Source organism: Austrofundulus limnaeus, unplaced genomic scaffold (genome assembly GCF_001266775.1).
Source record: "Austrofundulus limnaeus strain Quisiro unplaced genomic scaffold, Austrofundulus_limnaeus-1.0 Scaffold62, whole genome shotgun sequence".
Taxonomy (NCBI): domain Eukaryota; kingdom Metazoa; phylum Chordata; class Actinopteri; order Cyprinodontiformes; family Rivulidae; genus Austrofundulus; species Austrofundulus limnaeus.
The window spans coordinates 1,496,766-1,519,395 of record NW_013952464.1 but is presented as its reverse complement, the minus strand read 5'-3'; the positions used below and the strand labels follow the sequence as shown (position 1 = coordinate 1,519,395).

At 39.5% G+C, this 22,630-nt stretch overlaps 1 protein-coding gene across 2 annotated transcripts in view; it reads left to right on the top strand.

Moving 5' to 3' along the window:
- The first annotated feature begins 141 nt into the window (after window positions 1–141).
- The window catches only part of slc25a26 (solute carrier family 25 member 26), a 71,558-nt gene continuing 49,069 nt past the window's right edge, over window positions 142–22,630 (top strand). Inside the window, exons 1-5 of one of the 2 annotated variants that reach the window (XM_014009858.1) lie at window positions 142–295; window positions 1,288–1,444; window positions 3,787–3,905; window positions 11,369–11,473; window positions 13,050–13,097. In XM_014009858.1, coding sequence (XP_013865312.1) covers window positions 263–295; window positions 1,288–1,444; window positions 3,787–3,905; window positions 11,369–11,473; window positions 13,050–13,097 — 462 coding nt within the window. In that variant the 5' untranslated portion in view covers window positions 142–262. The remainder of the gene's footprint in view (window positions 296–1,287; window positions 1,445–3,786; window positions 3,906–11,368; window positions 11,474–13,049; window positions 13,098–22,630) is intronic. The other variant, XM_014009857.1, reaches the window with a different exon arrangement.

The window sequence follows — 22,630 nt, the reverse complement described above, 5'->3', positions numbered from 1 at the left end:
GAGAGAGAGAGAGAGAGAGAGAGAGAGAGAGAGAGAGAGAGAGAGAGAGAGAGAGAGAGCTCTGCGAAACACTTCTTTGCGTCATGACGTCGCGCGGAAGTTATTCAGCCAAGACTTTGCGTCATGACGTCACGCGGAAGTGATTCAGCCAATATGGCAGCGTCCTTGACAGGCATGTTTTGGTTTCAGTGAGACGACACACACGCAGAACAGTTGCATATTTTCAGGCTCATGACTGTCTTTGAACGTCTGTGAGCGGAACATGGACACACGAGAGTTCGTCGCGTCTCTGGTGGTAAGACGGTCGCTTCGTTCGGTGAATTATGCATGAAATATATCAGCAGCTTACAATAAAACGCAAGTTTTTATCAAATTTCCTGCAGTAAGAACCACATTTACGTGTAAAACATATCCGACGAGATAAACTTTAGGTGTACGGTTTGTAACATAGTCGTAAAGTAAATATAATGTCTTGATATTTAAAGTATATAATATTTTTTTAATGTAAAACACAAGCGTTCCACCTTGTGGGGCAGAAAACAGTTCACCTGTGTGGACACATTGTACACTCAGTGTTTTCTGGTACCAGTACAAAACATTAAACAGTGGCAGCGACTGACAATGTGTTGACGTTTTATTGGCAGAGTCCCCAACTATAATTGGATGTTTGCTGCTTAAAATAAAACACACATGAAATGAGATATTTAGCTAATTGTTCAAAGTTTGTATTGTTTTAAGTTCATAAAGGTCATTATATTGTGTTCCTTTGAGTCAGGAAAGCTCAGCTTAGGTGGTTAAGACCTGCAGAGGAGGAATAGGGGATATGAATAAGGAGCTGCCAGGGAGGAGGATGAGGAAGACCATGGAGGAGAGTCATGGATGCAGTGAAGAAGGATTTGGAGTGTGTTTGTGTGAGGAGGATGTTGGGAGAACTGGAAGCAGACAATTCGCTGTGGAGACCAAAGAAGCATCCAGCTGTATACACAGATATTTCCAGATCAAAAAGTTAGAATTTAAACTTAATCGTTTAATAGTTAAACAACAATAAAATTATGAATACGAGCAAGGAGGTTTCTCTGATGTGTTGTGTCTCTCACCTCAAACAGAGTTTTGAACTTCAGCTGCTAGTGAGTGGACATTAGGGTGCATTTACTGAACCTTGTACTTACATGTTTACTCGTTTCAATAAATTTCTACATTTTTTTTTGCCCCGTTTTCAGCATTAAGTATAAAGGAATTAGTTGGTGTGACAGAATGTGTATTTCAGTAATGTGTGTGTCTTTGCAGGCTGGTGGCTGTGCGGGGATGTGTGTGGATCTGACCCTGTTCCCCTTGGACACCGTAAAGACCAGACTGCAGAGTCAGCAGGGCTTCTACAAGGCTGGGGGCTTCAGGGGCATCTATGCTGGGGTCCCGTCTGCTGCTGTCGCATCCTTCCCCACCGGTAAGACAATCGTTGTGAAATCTTATTTCTGATGATCTTCAGGCAACACGTGCACCTGTTAGTTATAAAGTTTAGGTTTGTGCTATCAGGAAAAAAAGCAACATAAATTGAAAGGAAACAAATCAGCTGTTTGCCTGTGAACACAAAGACCAAACTTTTGGTTTGGATCCGATGAATCACAGGTAGAGTTTGTTTAGCTGTAATAACAGTACTCGGATGGACGTCTACAATTGATTCAATTTTGATCCAATTTCACTCAAATTCAAGATGGCGTCCATTGCTAATTGCAAAAAGAGTCATGGCTGTAACTTACGTATATTGAGTTTATACTATTTAAATCAGTAGTAGCTGAGAGTCATTCCCAAAGTGCTTACAATAATATCATGTTTGATCATAAAAAATATGACCTGAAAAGCTAAAACTTACCTATTTTACAAGATAAGACAGTCTTAGTTTAAAACTCTGGAATGAGATGCATTCCTTCAAACAATGATAGGCCTTTGTTTACTTAATGTTTTTGTTTTAAATTGTAGCAGCCCCCCAGTTCTTGACAATGTTCAGCGTAGCCTCGATGCGTGATTTTAAGCTCTTTTATTTTCATCTGGTGCTCCATGATCACTGTCCGTCATCACCATCACAATCACCATGAAAACTTAAAACATTTATACAGACATTAAAATAAGAACATGGGCTCATAATACAAGTGAAATAAACAAAATGTACCTCGCTGCTTTCACCAGGGGAATGCAAAGCACACGATCTTTGTTTCTTTAACAGCAAACATTTCAAGTCCTGCTGTCAGCTGCTTTCCAGCCGTTCATTGTTAGAACTAATTACTGACAGATTTTATAAGGCCAGTCCATCTTGGCTGTGGCATCCCACGAGGTACAAACAAATAAAATTAAACTCATTGGAAATACAAATTTTATTAAATCAAAACAAAAACATTTATGAACAACCCACACAGTGTACATCAAAAACAGACTAACATCTAAAAACAATCCACACAATGTAAATTTCTTTTTGAATATTTAACTTTCAGTTACATAAAGGTGTGTGTAACTTAACATTAAATTTTCGTCATAAATACAATTGCATTATTTGAAAGATAACATTCATAACATATTGCAAAACAAAAATAACACTGCTGAGATGAAAAGTTGTTGTGATATTCGTATGGGCAGCAACAGGAAGTGACCACAAATGAACGCCTGCATGTGAACGGAGCATTACTACAATGACAAACAACACAGACAGTAGCAAATAGATAGAGACAAAGACATGTGCAATTAATCATCAGAAAAGCTGTCAACAAGCGTTTGTCATTTTGCCTTTACTGCAATTAGTGCCACGTGATGAGGTGTTTTCACTATAAAGTGTGCATTGTGAATCCATGGTGTACATTCCTTACTAAACATCTGCAACCACTCAACATTGTGGAAAGTTGGGTTTCTATTCACAGCTTACCATATTAACCTTATTAAAATGAAGTTAGTTTGTGATTTATATGTATAATTTAAGTGCAACTGCCATCCATAAATGCGACAATTAATTTTTTCTGTAATACCACCCATCCCTACCAAGGAGTTCCCCTTTTTGAAGAGTTCCCCTTTGTTGTCATTTCCTATTGCACGTTGACCACTCCGATGTTTAAAACAAAATATATGCCAGTTAAATCATGTGCATTCCAATTTTTTTAAATATTAAGATGTTTTCCTCTAATTTTTGTATTTGTAGGGACAGCATGTCACAGGAACTAAAGAGAAAATAAACTTGTTGTAGTTTGTGACTGGTCAACAGTGATTTCACTGCTTTCTTAAAGCAAATCACAAAGATTGATATTTACTGGAGGATTAAATGTTTTAGTAAAACTAATTAAGAAGCAATATCTTCATTTTGGTTCAAAATGAAAGCAGCATGTCTAAATGTTATGGAATGAAAGAAGGTGTAAGTATTTCAGTAGTATTAAGTTATGTGACATCTGGTTGCTGTAGTTGCAGGGATGTATTTGATGATTTATTAGGTCATTCTGTCAGAACTTCCATAAATGTTTAAACTGTTTTATGAGATTCAGTAATTAAATCTCAGTGCTGCTCATTAGTTTCTCAAAAGAAAAGGATAATAAACTGGAGCCATATTTGGGATTTATTTTTCTTATTTTTTACGATTGTTTAGTTTTTCCACATGAAAGAAAGTCCTCTAATTTTCTGAGCGTTTGAATTTATTGTGCAGAAATTCACACACGTTCTGTGTGTCCCCTGTCAGTGATGGGGAGGGATATTAATTGCTCCATGCTAGTTGACTAATGACCCCTAAATGTCTGCGGTTCTGCTCGGTTTCAGCTGCTGCCTTCTTTGTCACCTACGAGTGCACCAAGTCTCTTCTCTGCGCCGGTGGAGCGCTCGCAGTGCCGCACGTGGCACCGGTCACTCACATGCTCGCCGCCTCCTTGGGAGAAATCGTAAGTCCTCATCCTGTTTTATTTATTTATGTTTATTTTTACAGCCGCTCATCTGGACTTAATATATTCCCGTTTTTCTTCGCTTTGTGTTATTTTTGTGTTGGCTTTTCTCATTCTTAGTTCTTCCATCTTTAGAAAGCCAGCTGCTGCGCTTGTTTTTCCTCTTCCATCTTACTGTCTCTGTTTCTTTCCCACCACTGTTTGTCCCAAATGAGCACCACTGGCGTGCGTGCTAATGCTATCCTCTTTAAATTTCACAGACGCTATTAACGCGGGTACCAGGGGACAAGGGGCGGGGGTTGGCTGATGTGCCTCACGGGCCCAGCTGGGCGAGTTGAGGGGGCTTCCTCGAGATTGTTCCGGTATTTTCCCCACCAGCTGGGTAAATAAGATCTCATTACTGCCTATTGACTCATCTGCTTTCCCAGCGCAGACACTCGGACTCTGCCAATTTAGTCTGGAGGATTCCAACCGTTGAGGAGCGGCACAATTTCCTGGGCCTATCCTCTCCTAGTCAGCTGGAAGTGAGCTGCAGCATCTGAGCCGTATGGGGGGGCCTGCTGGTATTCATGTAGGCATGAAGGAGGTATGGAGATCAGGGTTTTAACCCAGGGTGTCTGCAAAACACTTGGTCTGTATTCATGGCTTTTCGATGGAGGTAATTTTGCCAAGTTTTACATGTTCGTGAAATGGACTTGGATTTATTGGACTTCGACAACATGCTGCTCTCAGATTAGCACAGTTTATCTGTTGTCACAATCAGTTACTTCAGCTGCTGCACGAGTGTAAAAAAAAGTAACAGCTGGTTAAATTTTGCAGCTTCCGTCTGCGGCAAAGGTGAGCTGAATGTGAAAGGTGAGGCAGAGGGTTGCCACTGGCTTTAACCCCATGCTGGATTTGAACACATCAAAGGCACAAATCCACCGAGTGGAGCAGAGCAAAGCAGGGGCGCTATCCCGCTGCATTCGGGCAGCTGAATTCATCTTGAGAGTCCTAATCTTCGGGCTTAACCATGAAAGGCTAACCTTAGCATTGCCCCGAGTCATATGAAAGGTCTAAACACCTGCGCGGTGATGTAACGGCTGTGTTTCGTCTTCGGTCTCTTCTTTGAATTTGAATTAAAAGTTAGTTTTCTGAGGGTTTAGCAAAAGTGGCAGCAACTTGAGCTTGGTAGGCTGCGGAATTGTAGTACTTTAACAATAACTAAATGTATTTAAAATAAATCAGATTAAGTCAATAATTGATTAATTAAAAAGTTGTGTCAGCTGGTGACAGGTAAGAAAGCAGCATTTTGACACTGCCTCAAAGTTTTTCTCTGAACACAAGTCAAACAGTCATGTACTTATTGGTTAGCCTGGACAGTCATCCTCAGCTCTGGTGGTAATAATCTATATGTGGGACGATGAACCTGTTGTCTGGCTAATGCCATTTACAGGCTGTGTCCAAATTCAGGGGCTGGGTCCTGCGAAGGACCTGGCCTACCTGGTCCTTGGTCAACCGCAAAGACTGGAAAAAGTGGCTGTAATTTTGGATGGTCTAGCTTTCTGCCTTATTCCCGCCCATACCTCGACATATGTCCTGTCACCTTGCAGTCATGTCAATGCTAAACAGAAGCAAAAGTAGATCGAAATTAGCAAAATATCTAGATATTAGTATTATTAATATCATAAAACAGCAAATTAAGCTTAAAGGCAATATTTGAAGAACTAACGAACCTGATGTGTGTGCACGCTTATTTTTCTGACAAGAATAATATTTAAAAAAACGGATCCATTTGACCTGTCCCTCAAATTGGGAGAAAAAGGAGGACACATACAGGGGTTAGACAATGAAAGTGAAACACCTGTCATGTTAGTGTGGGAGGTTTCATGGTTAAATTGGACCAGCCTGGTGGCCAGTCTTCATTAATTGCACATTGCACCAGTAAGAGCAGAGTGTGGAGGTTCAATTAGCAGGGTAAGAGCACTGTTTTGCTCAAAATATTGCAATGCACACAACATTATGGGTGACATACCAGAGTTCAAAAAAGGACAAATTGTTGGTGCACGTCTTACTGGAGCATCTGTGACCAAGACAGCAAGTCTTTGTTGATGTACCAAGAGCCACAGTATCCAGGGGAATATCAGCATACCACTGAGAACCACATCCAACAGGATTAACTGTGGACGCAASAGGAAGCTGTCTGAAAGGATGTTATGGTCTAAAACCAGGTGTCTAACCCCTGTATGTGGGCCGCATTGGAGGAGTATTCGAATTTAGACAGCCTCCTGCACTGCGCTGTGATGTAAGCGGCCGACAGATTTGGCCTTCAGAGGACCCAGCCCCTAAATTTGGACACAGCCATAGTCCAGCGTGGGGTTTTCAGCTAGCAGTTGTAGATTTTATTAAACTTTGTAATGCTCAGGGCACAGTTCCAGGATTCTTCCTTGGTGGGCTTTATCTTCAATGGTCAGAATCTTCATAATGTGTTTAGGTGCCTTCTTGTATCCATTGGTTCCAACATCGAGCCGCCGAAACATATAATGAACAATTGCACAATACAACTATGCATCCTTTCAAACCACAGAGCCAACCAGACTGTCAAGTGCTGTTAGTGCTGTCTGATGCTACTACAGAGTGTCTTCTGTGTCTGCTGACCTTCACTCACTGCTTTGACTCACTGTCAGATGCTCCAGCAATTACCAAACAACACTAACACTCTACTCACGATGTCACAATAATAATAATCTTTCTAAATGTGTTAACTCCTTGCAAATCAAATAATTTCCTAACCCTTTGCCATTATGTATGTGTACTGGATTAAAGGTAGGAGCACTCTTTAGTTTATTGTTACTTTAACACACTCTCTATCCAGAGTAAAGTTCAAAATAATAATGCATCGCTTTAGTCAGAAGGAAGGGAGCCAAACTATCTAAAACATTGCAAAACCTCATTTGTTGTTTCTTGCAAATAAGGAACCACAAATCAACATGTGAGCTGGTAGATGTTTATACATTCACCAGCTGGTGACACAAGCTGCTTTGTAACAGGTAACTACATAACCTGTGAATTTTAAATTTTACCCTTTTTTACTGCAAAAACAAAACGTCTTCCTCGTATTGTGTGTTTAGGGTTTTACACCACACTTAATATCTGCTTTCTACTGAAATGAAACCATTGAGACACGTGAGTGTCCAAAACCTTTTCCGGATCTTGCAACCCTTTTTTGGTGAGTGCTCAATGATCTCTATTGTCTTCCAGTGATTTCACAATGATCTTTGGCCTTGGTCGCCACAACCTTTGGTATCTGTCTTCTGCCCCCTCCTCCTGATGAAAGCTATGGCCTTCTGGTTTTAGACAAGTACTTTGTCTTTTGTTTCTTTTGGATTATTCACATTAAGGAGATGTTTCTTCTTCAAGAGTAGTTTCTCTTGTTCACTCAGATGTCTGTAAAGCTCCATGGAAAATGCAGAAATAGCAATTTTTGGTCCATTAGTGAGTACTCAAGAATCTCCAGAGCATTTCCACAGAAACAATGTTTTTGTGAAGTTTAAAGACAGCTGAGTGATCGGGCCAATTTTAGTTGCTCAACAATTGCCCAATGGACTCTGTCCAGTGAAGTGGAGCCATAAAATGTTGCAATAGTCAACAAATTAAGTAAATAGATTTTAGCTGAGGTTATAAATGTCATTGTCAAGCCAAATACTCTACAAACACACATTTGTTAGGTTTTAAATGTCTTTTCAAGACAGCAGGTGCTGCAAAGTTTGAGTCCAGCTCTGATGAACACTGAGGTAAAATAAAACAACGTTACAACAACTTAGTTTATTACTTTTGTGTGTAAGAAAAAAGTCATAATCAAAAATTAAAATAGTAAAAGTTGGTGTTGTCACTACACTCCAACAGGTCAAAGCCATTTGAGTGCTCGCATTATAACTTATAAGAACCTAATTTAAAAGGGAGGATTGTTAATCGTAAGTTTTTTTTCTAAGACTGCAATGATCTGATCCAGTTCCTCATCAGTGCATGACCTCATGTGTAAACAAAAGCCAGACAGAAACAGAGCTGATGACAGTCACAGTGTAGAGAGAAAGAAGTTGCGATGGCCGGGGACAATGAAAGAAACGCTTCCTCCTTCCAGAAGCGTCCCGGTGATGGTGCGACTGCAGATGTGGGACACTCTTATAAAGAATGTGTAAGCTGATGGCGACTGTCAGCCTCTTGCAGGCTGTTATCTAGCCATTAGATCAGATTTATCTTCATTCCCATTCGCTCGACGTCTGCCCTGAAAGCTCATTTGTCAAGGCCAGGCAGCAGGCTTTTTCTCCCATCTGCAGACCCCCCCCCCCCCCCCCTTTTTTTTTTCACCACCGCTTGTCTGCGGGAGGATGTTCGGCAAAATACAGTGTGACATGACAAGATAGGGGACAGCGAGGAGGAGGCAGCACAGAGGAGAAGTTTTTATGGGGGGTGGTGGTGGTGGTGGTGGGGAGGGACTGGCAACCACTTAACTTGGCGCTGAGAAATAATCCATGCATCGCCTTTGAGCAGCTCCATGCTCTGTGATTTATTGGCTGTTGTTTCAGAGTTGGAGACTTGCTGTGCCCTCATCTTATCCCTTCTTCTTCTTGACCTTTTTCTCTCTCGTACTGCCTGCTTCTTCCCTCATTTTACCATTTTTTCCCCTGCTGTTACTTTGAGCACCAAGGATTAGAGGTCAATTTTGTTCCAATTTTGTTCTGGCACTTTCTTTACATGTGTGACAGCAGCAGTTTTAAATGGTTTTTAAGGTAATTGCCGTATGATGAAGACAAAGATCCTTTAAAGGAAAGTTCAAAACAGATCTGGTTTTATTGTGTTCTGAGTCGTTCGCTGAAAGGACGGTCAAATAAAAAGCATGAGGGATTTAATGAGTCCGTCTGTAGATTGATTTATTAGTTTACTCTGATAATGTGCTGTGAGTCTGCTCATTTCCTATTCCTTCCTGTGACTCACTGATTGACGGCTCATTAACTAGTTGTTTGCTAGTCCTGAAACTGGAAATTGACTCTGTCATTAATAACAACAGGCAGTGGCAAACTAGCTTTTTGTAGGAGGCTCCTAATGAAGGCTTCCTTATGAGTTCAGAATTTGTGCATAAATATAAAAAAGAAAAATAATTGAAGACTTCCAGTAGATTCATAATAAACTGACAAAGCAGAGGAAAGTGTTGAGAGTGAAGCAGTTCAGCTGTTAAAGGATGTAAAGCATTTCCTGTTTTGTTCATACATTTCTTTTAATTTGTAATGCCTAAAATCAATTCTGATCTTTTAAGAAACCAGAATATTTAATGGCAGATTTATGAAATTGAATTTTTGGTTCTCTGTTCTTAAATAGAACAGTTTAATATTCTTACACAGTATTATACAGAAACTTTTGAAAAGAAAAAAATGTCTCTGTGGTCTGATTCAGATCTGATCAATATGCTTTCTATCCTCCAGTTTACTGAAGGATTGGTATCCAAATGTAAAGTTATTCATTTTCTCTCCCTAATAGTAACATTTTTTTTTCTATTTAATGTACCTTAAACCTTCTAAAGCCTTGATGCAAAACTAATATATTAGGCTCTGAAAGATAAAAATCGAAGTACGTCCATTTTCCTGGTAAATAAAACATTGTTTTTTCAAAAGTAGGGTAAAATTCTGGTTAATTTCTTATGCAGTCTGCCAAGTGAAAAAACACCTCATCACAGAAAGTGGGTCCACAGCTCTGTCCACAGATGTGCCCACCTTGTAACTTAGTGTGCAATGGTGAGGTCATTTCAACAGTTTTTAAAGGGCAAAATCTTGGTCCAAACATACAGTTCTTTAATCCTTTGATATACTTCGATAAACTATATTGTTTGAATTTGCTGTTCCTCAGCAACATTTTATGTYCCTAACCAACCAACCAACCAACCAACCAACCAACCAACCAACCAACCAACCAACCAACCAACCAACCAACCAACCAGCCAGCTAGTTAGCTAACTACCTGATTGCTATTAGGCATGCAGATCACAACTAAATAAACAAGACAGTCTAATACATTTGTTTTCTCATTGTTCTCCAGCTTCATGAATGGCAAATTCAACTTCAAGAGAAAGAAAATGATTGTGACTATTTGTTGTAGACACTTTTGTTTTGTAAACAGCCATTGTTGTTCCTTTTCAGAGAAGTGGTTTGGTAAATAAATACAAAATGGATTACAAATGGTACTTTGACCAATGAGGAAGGCAAATAGGATTTCTGAGTTTAATATAATTTGTCGTGATGAAAAAGTCAGGTAGGTAATGTTAAGACAGGTTTTGCCACTGGGTGGCAGTGTTGCACCGTGAATAAGTCGTACTGTCACTGTTTCATACGCTTACAAAAAACCTAATAGGAACTGCACAGAATTCTTTGTAAGAGCTCCATCAATGCATTTGTTTTTGCTCATGTACAAACATGGAGGTTTTTCTCTTCACTTTATGTCGAACTTCAAGAGATTGTTCGTCACCCTGCCAAAAAAGTGATGCAATGAAGGTCAACACTAAGCTGAGAAGTGAACAAAACCAGGAGTGAACTGAATTATTTTTGTGGCTAGAATGAAATCCTTTCTGATATTTGTGTACCACATGCACACATGGCTGTGGAAATAACTGGAGGTACAAGTAACCACCTAAAACCCTTCTTCAAACAGCTGTTACTTTTCTTCTTTATGGCCAAAGCCTTCTGCTGAGGCCCTGATGCTACTAAATATGAAGGAGCAACAGAGGGAGAAAAAAAGGATGCATTTCATTTCATCACTCTTTTCATTCCTCTCCACTAGACATTGCAGGGGCGAGGGTGGCACCAGCAGACAGGCATCTGCACGTCTCAGGGGGAGGGCGGCTCACCAATCGCTCTGTAGGATTGCTTGCCGTTAGCTGGTATTTCCACTCTGATGCAGGATAAATGGGAAATCAAGTCACCAGGTGGGCAGCTGTGCCTGCCTGTCTGCCTTTAGGAGGCATAAATATTCATGTCTATCTTCACTAGCTGTTGGCAGTCCATATTTTTGTTGACATATGGCGGATGGGTTGGAACTTGAGCAGAGAGTGTGGTTACTGAGGTGTGCACCCATGTCTAAATCTATCATTGTGTTTGACAGAAGCATGTTCTTTGGACACAGATACACAGTCTGCCTGATGACCTCTTGCAGACATGACAACCACTGCACCTGTGTCATGTCTGCCGTGTGTAACCGATTGTTAATTGGCTGAGTTGCACGCGGACTGCAGCAGTTGTAATTCTTCCTGTTACATTTAATCACGCTTCTCATACCGCATCACGGTCACCTGCCATGTTCTAAATGCTTACACAGTGGTTTATCATGTTCAGCAAAAAGACACAGAAATGGTGCCTTGTAGAACTTTCAATTACTTGCAAATGAATATTTGAGGTAAGTCATCAAAATATCCTTGTTTTCCTGTTGCCCTCTTACAGGTGGCATGTTCAATCCGAGTTCCTACAGAAGTGGTCAAACAGAGAACTCAAGCCACTCCATCGTCTTCCACCTACAACATGCTGCTGGCTACGCTTAAACAAGAGGTATCTGACAATCAAAGGGTTCCTAGTGGGTTACTTTTTGTTTGTTAGAATATTTGGGTTGTTGCTGTGTTCACCAAAGTAAAAGTAAAAAGGCGTGCCTGTTCAGTCATTAAATTGGTGTGAAATATTGAAAGTTGGCTTCCTGTCAGAAAGAACATGCGTTGATTAAAAAAATGTAAAAAGTGTGGAAACTAGGCCCTCTTTACACTGGCGAAGAACTGGACTATAATGCTAAAATTCAAACAGGAGGAAATAGTTCACATGATGGAGCATGATGGGTACACAATGGTTCTGAGCACTCTCGAACTTTGGTAGACTGATATAAAACACTTAAATCATGATACATTTTTAGCCACACCGCCCAGCTCTACTGGCTTCACATTTAGGCTATGATCCAACCACATCAATGTTAAAGAAAAATAAGATTGACTGATCAGTCCTCTGAGATATCCCCATTGGTAGGCAACAGAATAAGATGTCTGGTCACATTTTGCCAAAACTTCATAATGCCTCCAAAGTGATGCAGCTTTTTTATCTTCCTTATCTTGTTGATACTCTTTGTTCTAAAAGGCACTCTTGGATGTTTTTGGGTTTGCTGCTTGGGATTGTCTTCCCCCTGAGATTTTCTGTTTGACATTTTATTTGTAACAAATTGATAAAAATCGACAAGTTTCCTATCTCACCTTCCGTTTCTGCCACAACATCAATCAGTGTTACGCTAGCGAGGTATGATGTAGTGCGCTCTTGCATCTTTAAGCAGTTTTTATTTTATTCTAGGAAAGGTCCCAGCTTATGGTGTAGTCGTGGAAGATACAAGGTAGGATCTTTGTGGGAGGTGCAATGAATGTCCCGAGTTACCCAGAAACCACACCAACTGGTCTTTGTAGGAACTTGATGTACTGAGCAGGAAATAAACTTATTTGTCGAGTACTGAGTTTGAGAGAGCCATAGCTTTAAGATTGCCTTCGCACTGAAGGAGGTTTTCCAGATTTGCTACAATCCAGTCATGTTCCAACAGGTAGGTAGTGGAGGGAGTAGCAGGGTCGTTTTATCTTTTTCAAGCTCTCAGCTGGTATTTGGATTTGCCGATTGAATAAACATAAACCCAGAACTATGATTAGTTGAAGTATATTTTTACGGAACCATTTGTAGTTGTGACTTAACATAAAACACTGCAACGTTCTGTTGAGAAAACCTTCATTTTGACATTTGAGTGGATGGTACTTCACTGAATCATTGCTGCACATCCTCTAATGACTCCCCAGTGACCCCACCTCACAGCTAAAACCAGCCTGGAAACACTGTGAGAAACACACCTAGCTTTTACCTCCTTAGATACCAACCAGGTGGTGTATCTTAATGCTCTAAAGTCAGATCTATTGATGCCAGCAGGACCCACAGGATCTGTCACAAATAAAACAGAAGGTGGCATGTCCACCACGACTGGTCAGAGCTGTTTAGTCTGGTCAGGGGAACCTTTGTGTGGCCAATTGGTTTTTATGAAACAAATCTTGATGTTTTCTTTAAACCAAATAATACTGCATACAATGAAATGTGTTTATTTTGTTTATTACAGGGTGTTCGAGGCCTCTACAGAGGATATTTCAGTACAGTTCTCAGAGAGGTAGGCTTTATTCCCTTTTTCTGTCTGTGATCCACTAATGATTGATTTAAACCCAACATAGATCCTGTCTGACTTTGGGAACGTCTCGGTTTAGGTATTTCTAAAGTTGAAATTAAATTTGTACTGAAGACAGTTGTTCAGCCACTTGAAAGCTGTGCACTGATTTATTTATTTTTTTATTGTAGGATGTAAATTAAGTCTTTCTGCTTTTGTGAGTGAAGTCATTTTAATTTCTCTCGGGCTGTATTGAAGTTGGAAGTATTGATTTGCGATTCTTTTTCCTCCCCTTCATTTTCATTCCAGTCAATTGCTTTTTCAAGACTGTGCTTGCTTCTTTTTAAAGGAACATATGAAAGAAGAATAATGCAATTAGTTGTTGTAAATGGGAAACAAAAGGAGAAGAAACACCCTGCTCCAGTGCTCACCTTTTTCTAATAATAATAAAAAAAACCTCATGTATCTTTTTAACTCATGATCCTCGGTTTAATTGCACCTGATGAAACAAAACAACTGTTTGTCTCCCCGTCTGCCAAGTTTCAATAGAACTGGAAAAGTGGAGGAAGGTGACACTTGTCTTTTTTATTATTATTTTTTTGCGGAGTGCTGTTGGTCGGGGAGGGGGCGTAATCTAGTCCCCTCTGCTGTGCTAGCCTGTACTTATTTTCTGCCTCACTAAACTGATGTTATTCACGCAAATTCCATCTGGACAGCCGAGGATGAAGAAGAAAAAAGAAAGGGGGAAAAAAAAGGACAACAAGACACTGTGATTTCTCCGAGGGGCTGTGAATAAATGAATACATTTGGAGGCTGGTGCGCGGCCTGTGTGCATACTAACGCTGGCAGATGAAACACAACGGTGGCGGCAGGGATTTGGGGCATGGGAACAGCAAAGGATGCTTGATAGTGATTGGCTTTGACGTGTGTCAAGAAGGTAATTCACTTTCCCTGGGCCTCCTCTGCTATCTGCCCTTCTCTTCAGCACCCAAAAAAACCATGTCAAGATAAGTTTGTTTGCGTGGTACGGTAAGGTGCCCCCACCCCCTTGCTAGCCCACTAACTGATCCCTTTCTATGCCATGTGTTCATTAAAAAAACCTTCAGAGGACCTATTTGATATCACATTAGCTGATGATGGGTAAGTATTCACTTACGTCTAATGTGAAAGTGTGATTGGTTTATTAAGCAGCCGTCCTGCGTCTGACTGTACCTGCAAGAGTTTTTATTGGCTGCAGCTAATTTTACTCAGCATACCTCATCGAGCCCCCTAAGTTTTATTAAAAACTATTGACTAATAGGCATTCAGTTCTTTTTACTTCTGCACCGCATTAATCTTCATTGTGCCGTTCGCGTTCCTTAAAAAGAAACTGTCAAGCTCTCTGCTGAGTCGGCATCTTTTGCGTTCCAGCTGAATAGAGCATGAAATCAATGAGGTTCAGATTGGGGTGAATAAATTTGTGCTGTGGAAAATGACTTTACTCTCCTCTGAAAACAAGGACCTATTAAATTAACATCAGCAAGACTTTCAGAAGGGACTTTTTTTTAACAGAGCCCACACAGGTTTTTGCTCTTGCCTGGGTGTTAATTTGTTTTTATTGTGTTAAAATACACAAGGCAATATTCTACGTCTAATTACATTTCATTGTCATGTGATGTTTGTCAATTTGTCAGAATTCCCTCAAGCTTCTGTCTCTTTATTGCGACGTCTTCCACCACTAGATGGCATGCTAAGATTAGCACGGATCAGTCCCCTCCTCCATCGCTCCTTCATCATTACAGCACATTTATGCACGCACGGTCCTTAGAGAGTTATTTATTGGCAAGTCCTTTAACTTTTTTTTGTTTTAAAGCTCTGAGAGATGATTTCAAATTTAATCTTGAAATGCTATGATGTGAGTTTGTTCAATGAGCCTGGGATGTGTCGTTTGGTAGTAATTTAGCAATGTGGTGTGTGAGAGCTGTGGTGTGACAGGTGTAAGTGAAGCTCATAGGGTAGGTTCAGGCTCCTGGAGTAACGTCTGACTGGAAGATGTGGCCCCAGACTTACAGCGTATCATGTACACGCAGTGAAAGACAGACGAAAGTCTGATATTTTCCCCAAAATATTTAACTCGAGAAGCAGATGTGAATGAAAATGAGCCAGCTAAGAGTGAGGAAAGCCATCTGTTTGGATGTCTTCCCATCTCATATAGATTTTTTTTAATACAGCCTTGAATAGCTCCACCCAAACAGCTGGGATCCTGCAGTACAGAATGTGGTTTATGAAACACCACCCCATCAAAGCTCCTCCCCTACACACCTCTAATACATCTGCATTCATCTCCTCTTCAGCCCCTGTATTAGAGAGTTTAGCTCACCAAGACCCCCTTCACTGGATGACAACTTCACTATGTGCGCCACAACCTATTTTAATGTAGCTGGGTTGCAACAAATTTGCAAAACCTCCTCAAGTGTGATTGCAGTTGTAATGCTGTTAGACTTTTAGTACTTGAAATATCTGTTTTTCCTGCTGCTTTGCACGTTCCTCCTCTCCCACACCATGCTCTGTGAGGAGCACATTCCTGCAACAAGACTACTGTACTACTATGTATGCCCACTAGGGGTGCACCCTGACTAATCTTGGATGATCGATCAGTCGATTCATACATGAGAAGCCAAATTTAGTCACCAATCTCATCAGAAAATCAGCCACTATTCCATTTTACTCTTCTGTGAGAGGACTGTTGTCCAGTTAAAACAAGTTTGTATTGTATCAAGGGTATTATTCAATGTTTTTTTAATAAAATAAGATTGGAACATTGAAGGTGTATTGTGACAGTGTCAGTTACAAAAAAAAATTGTATTTGCCAAAACTGGAATTGTCAGGCTTTTTAAAGAATGGTGATCGGTGAACTCCCACATTTGCACCACACCCTGCACCCTGCCATGCCACAACTCAGACTACAACAAGACGCAGCTTATAAATCACACCATGCTAAAATGATAATACCACTAAGAGTGTCGTGTTTGCACAATGCAATGTTGTTTCCATGATGTTAGATGTGTCTCAATTCATGGAGACTGCGACCTACATTGTTCACACCCCACGTAGGCCGGATAGGCTGCATAATAGGCTGTGAAATGAGACGGTCTAGTCTACAGAAGACATATGTTTGAACCCAGAGCAGAAAGACATCAACGCTACATGCTTAAATATTTGTTCATTTATTGTAAGTCATATCATCATTGCAGTTTTAAGCAATTGTTATCGCACATCGCAGGTCTTCCTGATATCATGCAGCCCTAATTTGGGTTAGGTTCAGTATCAGTACATCTCATTGCAGCAAAGATTTCATCATCTAAGTTGCTAAACTTACATTTAAAAACAAATTCTTTGGTCCGTGATAAATTCCCAAACTCTGTCGTAAAGCTCCCCAAAAACACTCTTCTGTAAATGTAACAAAAAAAAAAAACCTCAGCTGTCTTTATTTTCCTGTTTAATTTGCTGACGGAGCAAGGAAGTCTGGGATAATGTTGGCCGCGTAGGATACTCAGATGCAGCCTTCGTTTTCTGGGTTTTCTAACCCATGAATGGAGACAGACCATTTGATATGGTCGTAGCTTAAGGCATAAGGCGTAAGGCCAGTATGGTCAGTCCTGTTTCAAGCCCTATAAAATACCAAACCACAATATTGTGTTCAGGCCCCACATTGTGGCTATGCTGACACTATGACCTTATTATGGAAGTTTTGTTCTTGCTCAAAACACTCCCAAGACCTATCACTGGCTCTCACATTCTGTCGTGTAATGGTGAACCCATGTTGTTTTTAGTTTGCCACTGAATACCTAGCCAAGAGTCTAGACTTTCAAAGTTCTGGCAGATTTCTCCTTCATATCATGGGTTGTGATCTAGTGAATGGCATTCATCCATTTTCAGAGAAACTTGAAGCTGAGGTTTGTGTTAGATTTTTTTTTAAACTATTTCACAATTAACTGACAAACAGTTTTAATATACACAAGCTACGTAATTGATTCTGTTGTTCTCATACTCTTTATTCCTTGCTATGTATGGGGTTGGGGGTGGGTTTCTGAAACTGTGGCTCTTATTGGGCATTTTTGAAAGGTAGAACTATGTGTTGCTATGTGCTATTGTTAGATTGTTGTGGTGTGTTTCCTGAGTAAGGATTACTCACGGAACAGTGATAGGTTTCTGCAAGCAGAGACAATCCCCAGATTACCTCTTTTTTTTTTGGAAAGTGTCCACTTTTCACATAATTTGATGCAGGTTGAACAGGCAGAGGTGAGATGAATCAGTCTAATATCCTGTTTCTGTCTTCTGATCTGTTTATATGGCCCCATGTGAAGAAGTCAGAGCAGACTAGAAACATTAAATGTATAGGATGTTAAAGTAATATTTTCTGTAAATGCTGGATGTAAAGGAGTTAAGGCTTTAAACGTGAACTGGAGTTTAGAATCTTTTAAGAAAAACTGAAAACTCTGATTGAATGTAACACAGTAAAAAACAACAGGAATAATGTAGAAAAGTGAGAAATAAATGTAATGACTTGGAGACACAAATGTATTAATGAGGGTTGGGTAGCGTTCAAAACAATTTTTATTTTATTTTATTGTGTTATATTTAATAAATTTATATTTCTACAAAATGTGTCAATCTGAAAAGCACATTAGGATGGTTAAAATTATAATGTGAACTGATAAACATAATATTTAATACATAGGGCTGAACAATGTGGCTGAAAAATATATTGCGATATAAGCATTTTATATCAGTTAATATCAATAATTATGACCACTGCTCGTGAAGCGGGGTTCATATTATTTTCGTACTGTTTATTTCTTTTTTATTTTATTTTATTTATTTTCAGTGATTTTTGGTGAATCATATCACGGAAACGGCTGCACCGATCAACATGAAATTTGGAAGGAATGTAGATGTGTTCGACCTATACTGTGCCAGCCAACAGTTTTCCAATAGACCCCATATATGAGGAGGGGGCTCCATCTAAAAAAGGGGGTGCCTGGACATACAAAAATGCTTATAACTCAAAAACTATTCAACAAAGGAGCTACAGATATTATTTGTTGTTTAGCTCTGATTAAGGGCTATCCAATGGGCCCACCAATGAACCTCACCACAACCCCCGGACCCCGACTCAACACATTAAATTGGTTCTGGTGATTTTTGAGCTCTGGTACATTGGTGCTTTGCGTACATGCTATGCGGTATCTAGTTGTTGACCTTTCCTCCTCTATGCACAGTTTCCTCTTGAGCTGTTGCATCATTTTCTCCTTTCACTTTGCATCATTCTTTTAATTTTTAAGCAGTTATGAGGCATGGTGGAACCATGAAACTACTGTGCATGTTTCTCAACAGGTTGTTGTTAGCTTACCAAAGATGAGGGAGTTAGTTGATGCTGCCAACCTTGGTTAGCTGGACCGTGAGCGGTTTAGTGGCTAAAGCCTTTCCTCTGCCTACATCCTGCAGAATGCCTTGTGGTTCAAGATCATAGTTCAGGGAAATTTATAACATTTTATCGGACATATTTCTTATAGATATTGATCTCATGTCTATCGTGATATATCATTATTTTTTATCATCAGGCCCTATATTCAACTACTACTAAAGTGTACAGTCAATTTAGAGACTACTCACACACTTAAGTTTGCACACACAAAATGTATCCAGATTCATTATTTTTTATCTGCCTGAAATAATACCAGTGTTTTTAATTATCACTAACTTGTAACTGCCTCTTTTCTTTGTTGCTCATATAAAATTTTAATCAAAAAAATTAGTTTTCTCTTTTTAAAGTTGTAATCAGTTTTTTTCAACAAAGTCACCTACTGGTGCTACTTTGTTTTCTCTTGAATCGATCACTAGTCTGAGAGAAAACCTGTTGAACTTCATTGGTTTGACACTTGACATGGCTTGACCTGTAGAGTGTGCGTGTGCATGCATGTGTGTTAAACGAGGAAGCCATAAAAGAGTTGATCTCAACCTTTTTGGTGTTTTGGATCCACTGACTGGTGAAGACTGTTAATGTGAACCTATAGAATTTACTGTGAACAAACAAGATTTTAGTAACAAAACACAAGTAGTAGTGCTGGTATGAAGAAAGCTGTTTTTAAGACCATTCGGCTATAGATCAACTGTCTTATTTTCTGGCAATTAATTTTAATTAGGACCATTCAAGAACATTCATCTCCAACTCCCATCTTCTAGGTTATACGTAGTCGAGAAGGCAACAGGTCCAGGAGTAAATCTCAGACGTCCATCTGCCCAGCAACACTTAGAGGAAGAGCTTTCATACACCGTCTATATTTCATTAAACTACATATACTGTATACTCAATTTAAAAATGGTTAAGCACAGAGGCAAGGTATTAAGTTTGAATTGTTGAAAGACTATCGGTGGTGACATATAGTTGATGCAGAATGTGTGATGTACCGTCAGGACCTCGAATGAAGGTGACCTGAAGTGGCTCAGGTTCAACATGGACCCACTATGACTTCTGTATGTCACACACTGGGCAGATGGACATTACAACCACTTTGTACTCACAAAAATAAAATAATAATAAAAATAATAAACCTTATCAAACCCTATCCTCTGCCACAAGGAATCTTCTATACCTGCTGATGTTCACTCACTTTGTTGACTGACCATTAGATAATCTGGCAACTGCATGACTCCATTCATGATGACGCCAACTTTTTTCTTCTTGTGCTCTTCCTCCCCTGCTTGCAAATCAAATCAATTGCATCCAAATTAAACATTACCTTCTGGTTGCTTTTTGGTCAGTGTATTTTATTGCTTTACTTCAATAAGAATTATTATTTTTGTCAACTGTTGCAAGAAAATCAAAGCATGTCTGATTTCACAGAGGTTATGCGAAAATAATGACTTTTGCAGCATGTAATGCAGCACAAAAGCTTTATTTAAAATAACTGAATTTAAAAGTCAAATTTAAAATAATAAATTACCCTGCATGACTGTGACAAATAGAAGGAAAACCCAGTAGTCGTCTGTTCTCAGCTTGATGTTGAGATTTTGAGGCCCTCTTTCCTCATCATTCACCTCCTTGGAATATAAATGAGCTCCTTTAATATATCCACCATCTGAGTTGTTCTCAGGTCAAGCTGACCCTTGTCAGAATAGTGATGACCTTCTCAAGCTCCCACTTCATCACTGGATGGATTCTGTGGCTTCTTCGCAGATGTCATCCCAGGGATGAATGGTCCTACTCCCATTACCCCTGTGGATGACAAATAAACACGTTTCTCCTCACAGTGCCTGCCGTTCACATCAGGAGAGTTGTGCGAATGCAATTATGTCTCAACATTTCTCTTCTTGTGTGCTCCATGTTGGCATCCATCTTGTCCGCCGTGTCACTGCGCCTTCTTGCATCCAGTCCCCTGGAGGTGCAGATTTGGCAACAGGACATGTGCAGTGAGCTAAACTTCAGTAACCCTCCTTTGGATCCAGCATGTAGTCATGTTGATGGGTTTTGCAGTTGAAGGGGCTTAAGGAGTTAGTTGCCATGCTGTCAGACCCCCGCCTCATCCCTACATGTGCTTTTTGGACTTGACCAGGAGGATGGTTTAAGGGTTTCTGCGCTTTCCTGCTCAGTATTATGCATTAGAAGCAAATACCACAGAGAGCCATGGATCACACTCTTATGTTAAGGATGTTTGTCCCCGTTGAACACTTCAATGGGCTCAGAAATCCATCACTGTGGCTATATTTCAAGGATTCTCAGTGCATTTCTACATTTTAGGAGACTTATTACCAGGAAGTCTTGGCAGACATTTTTTCCCCAGAAAAATAGACACGGTTGTTTTTGACAGCTCTAGTTCTTATATTTCCACTCCAATGTGTTGTGTGTTTGTCTCTGTGTATACCCTCTCCTGTTCTTTTTGGGGTGTGTGTGCTTTCCAATACATTTATGAATGTTTGTCTAGATCCAAGCTAGAAACTGTTGCCCTAATGCTTCTAGGAACAAAATGGTGCCCGGTTGAGCGAAATTCACAAGGTCTGGAATGGATGCAGTAGGAATAAGGTTTTTTTAACGTGGATAAAAAAGATGTTATCATGATTCTTTATGAAGGCATCTAAAAGTGACAAATTAATCCCCAGGCAGCCATATTTGTAATGCAGGTGAAGTTTGGGTTTTACACCGGTTCCTCTAGTACGTATAAAAGAGACAAAGCAGCATAAAACATAATTACCTAATTAGTGAAATTTATATCCTCCTCAATAATGTGAAGTCACCATATTAAAGAACAAATCTTGACATGAGTTAAAACTACAGTCAGATTTAATAACAAATAGTAAAACGGTTATTTTCAGTTTATTGTACTGGAGGGAAAAAAAGCGAGTAAGCATTGAGGGAGTGGATGGAAAATAAATCATTGCTGTGCCAAAGCTTTAAGACGTTACAGAACACCCCGTAATTAGAGGTTAACCTCACTCCTCTTTAAAGACATCCTTTCTGTGTCATGAAAAGCAGCAAACCTTTCTGTTGGGTGACTGTTCTCTGTGACAGACAGATAAACCCAGAAGCAGCACCTGCTTCCCACCATTCCATATTTATATTGGCCCATCTTTTCCCATATCACCGCCATCATCTCGCTACCAGCAGTGCTTATGACCCAAAGCATCTGGAACAAACCACCTGAAGGTCAAAGGTCAAGCTGTGATGTCACTGCTTAATGTTCAGTGAGAGCAGAGAAAAAGTGTCACTTACATGACAGCCCTTTAACTCACTAACCCTGAGCAGAGGTTAAGAGTCCAAAAAAATTTATAATTTAGCACTTATGAAACCCCAAAACTGTTCTTTAGGAGAACCAATCAACAAATTTAATGTATTTTACAGTTTAGGTTAAAGTAGATGCAAATTTCCTAAAAAATAAAATCTTGTTTTTTAAATCAACATTATAATCAGCAATGGGAATAACTTTTTCCATAAAAGATTTGTTGGGTATGTCCTGGAAGATAATGATTCTTTGCAACTTTTTCACTAAACTCAACTTTAAAATATCTGTTTTTTGCTTTGATCTAATTTAAAAGTTCAAATCTTTATTAAAAGAACAATCTTGAATAAAATACAATGAACGAAAATGAAAATTCATGATGATAGCATTTTTCATAAAAATTATATTTACTGTAATAATTTTATTACACAAAGATGGCAAGTGAAGGTTGAAGTATTGGACTCATTCGCATTAATTAAAAGCAGACAAAGTTACTTAGTTTTTATTGATAAAATCTGAAGCCAAAATGTGGTTTATGGACGCTGCCATGTTGTGTTTTTTGAGCTAGTTTCCCCTCCTCCTACACACTGTCCCAACTCACTAACAGGCTGTCCCATTATCAATAACTGAGTAGCATGACTTTTTTTTTACCGTCAAATGCTAAAAGAACCTAAATATATAAGCAAAAAAATCCACTTTGAACATTCAACAGCAAATTTAAAATGAGTACAAAAAAATAAATCAACATCTGAAAAACATATCTATAAAAAAAGGTATATATAT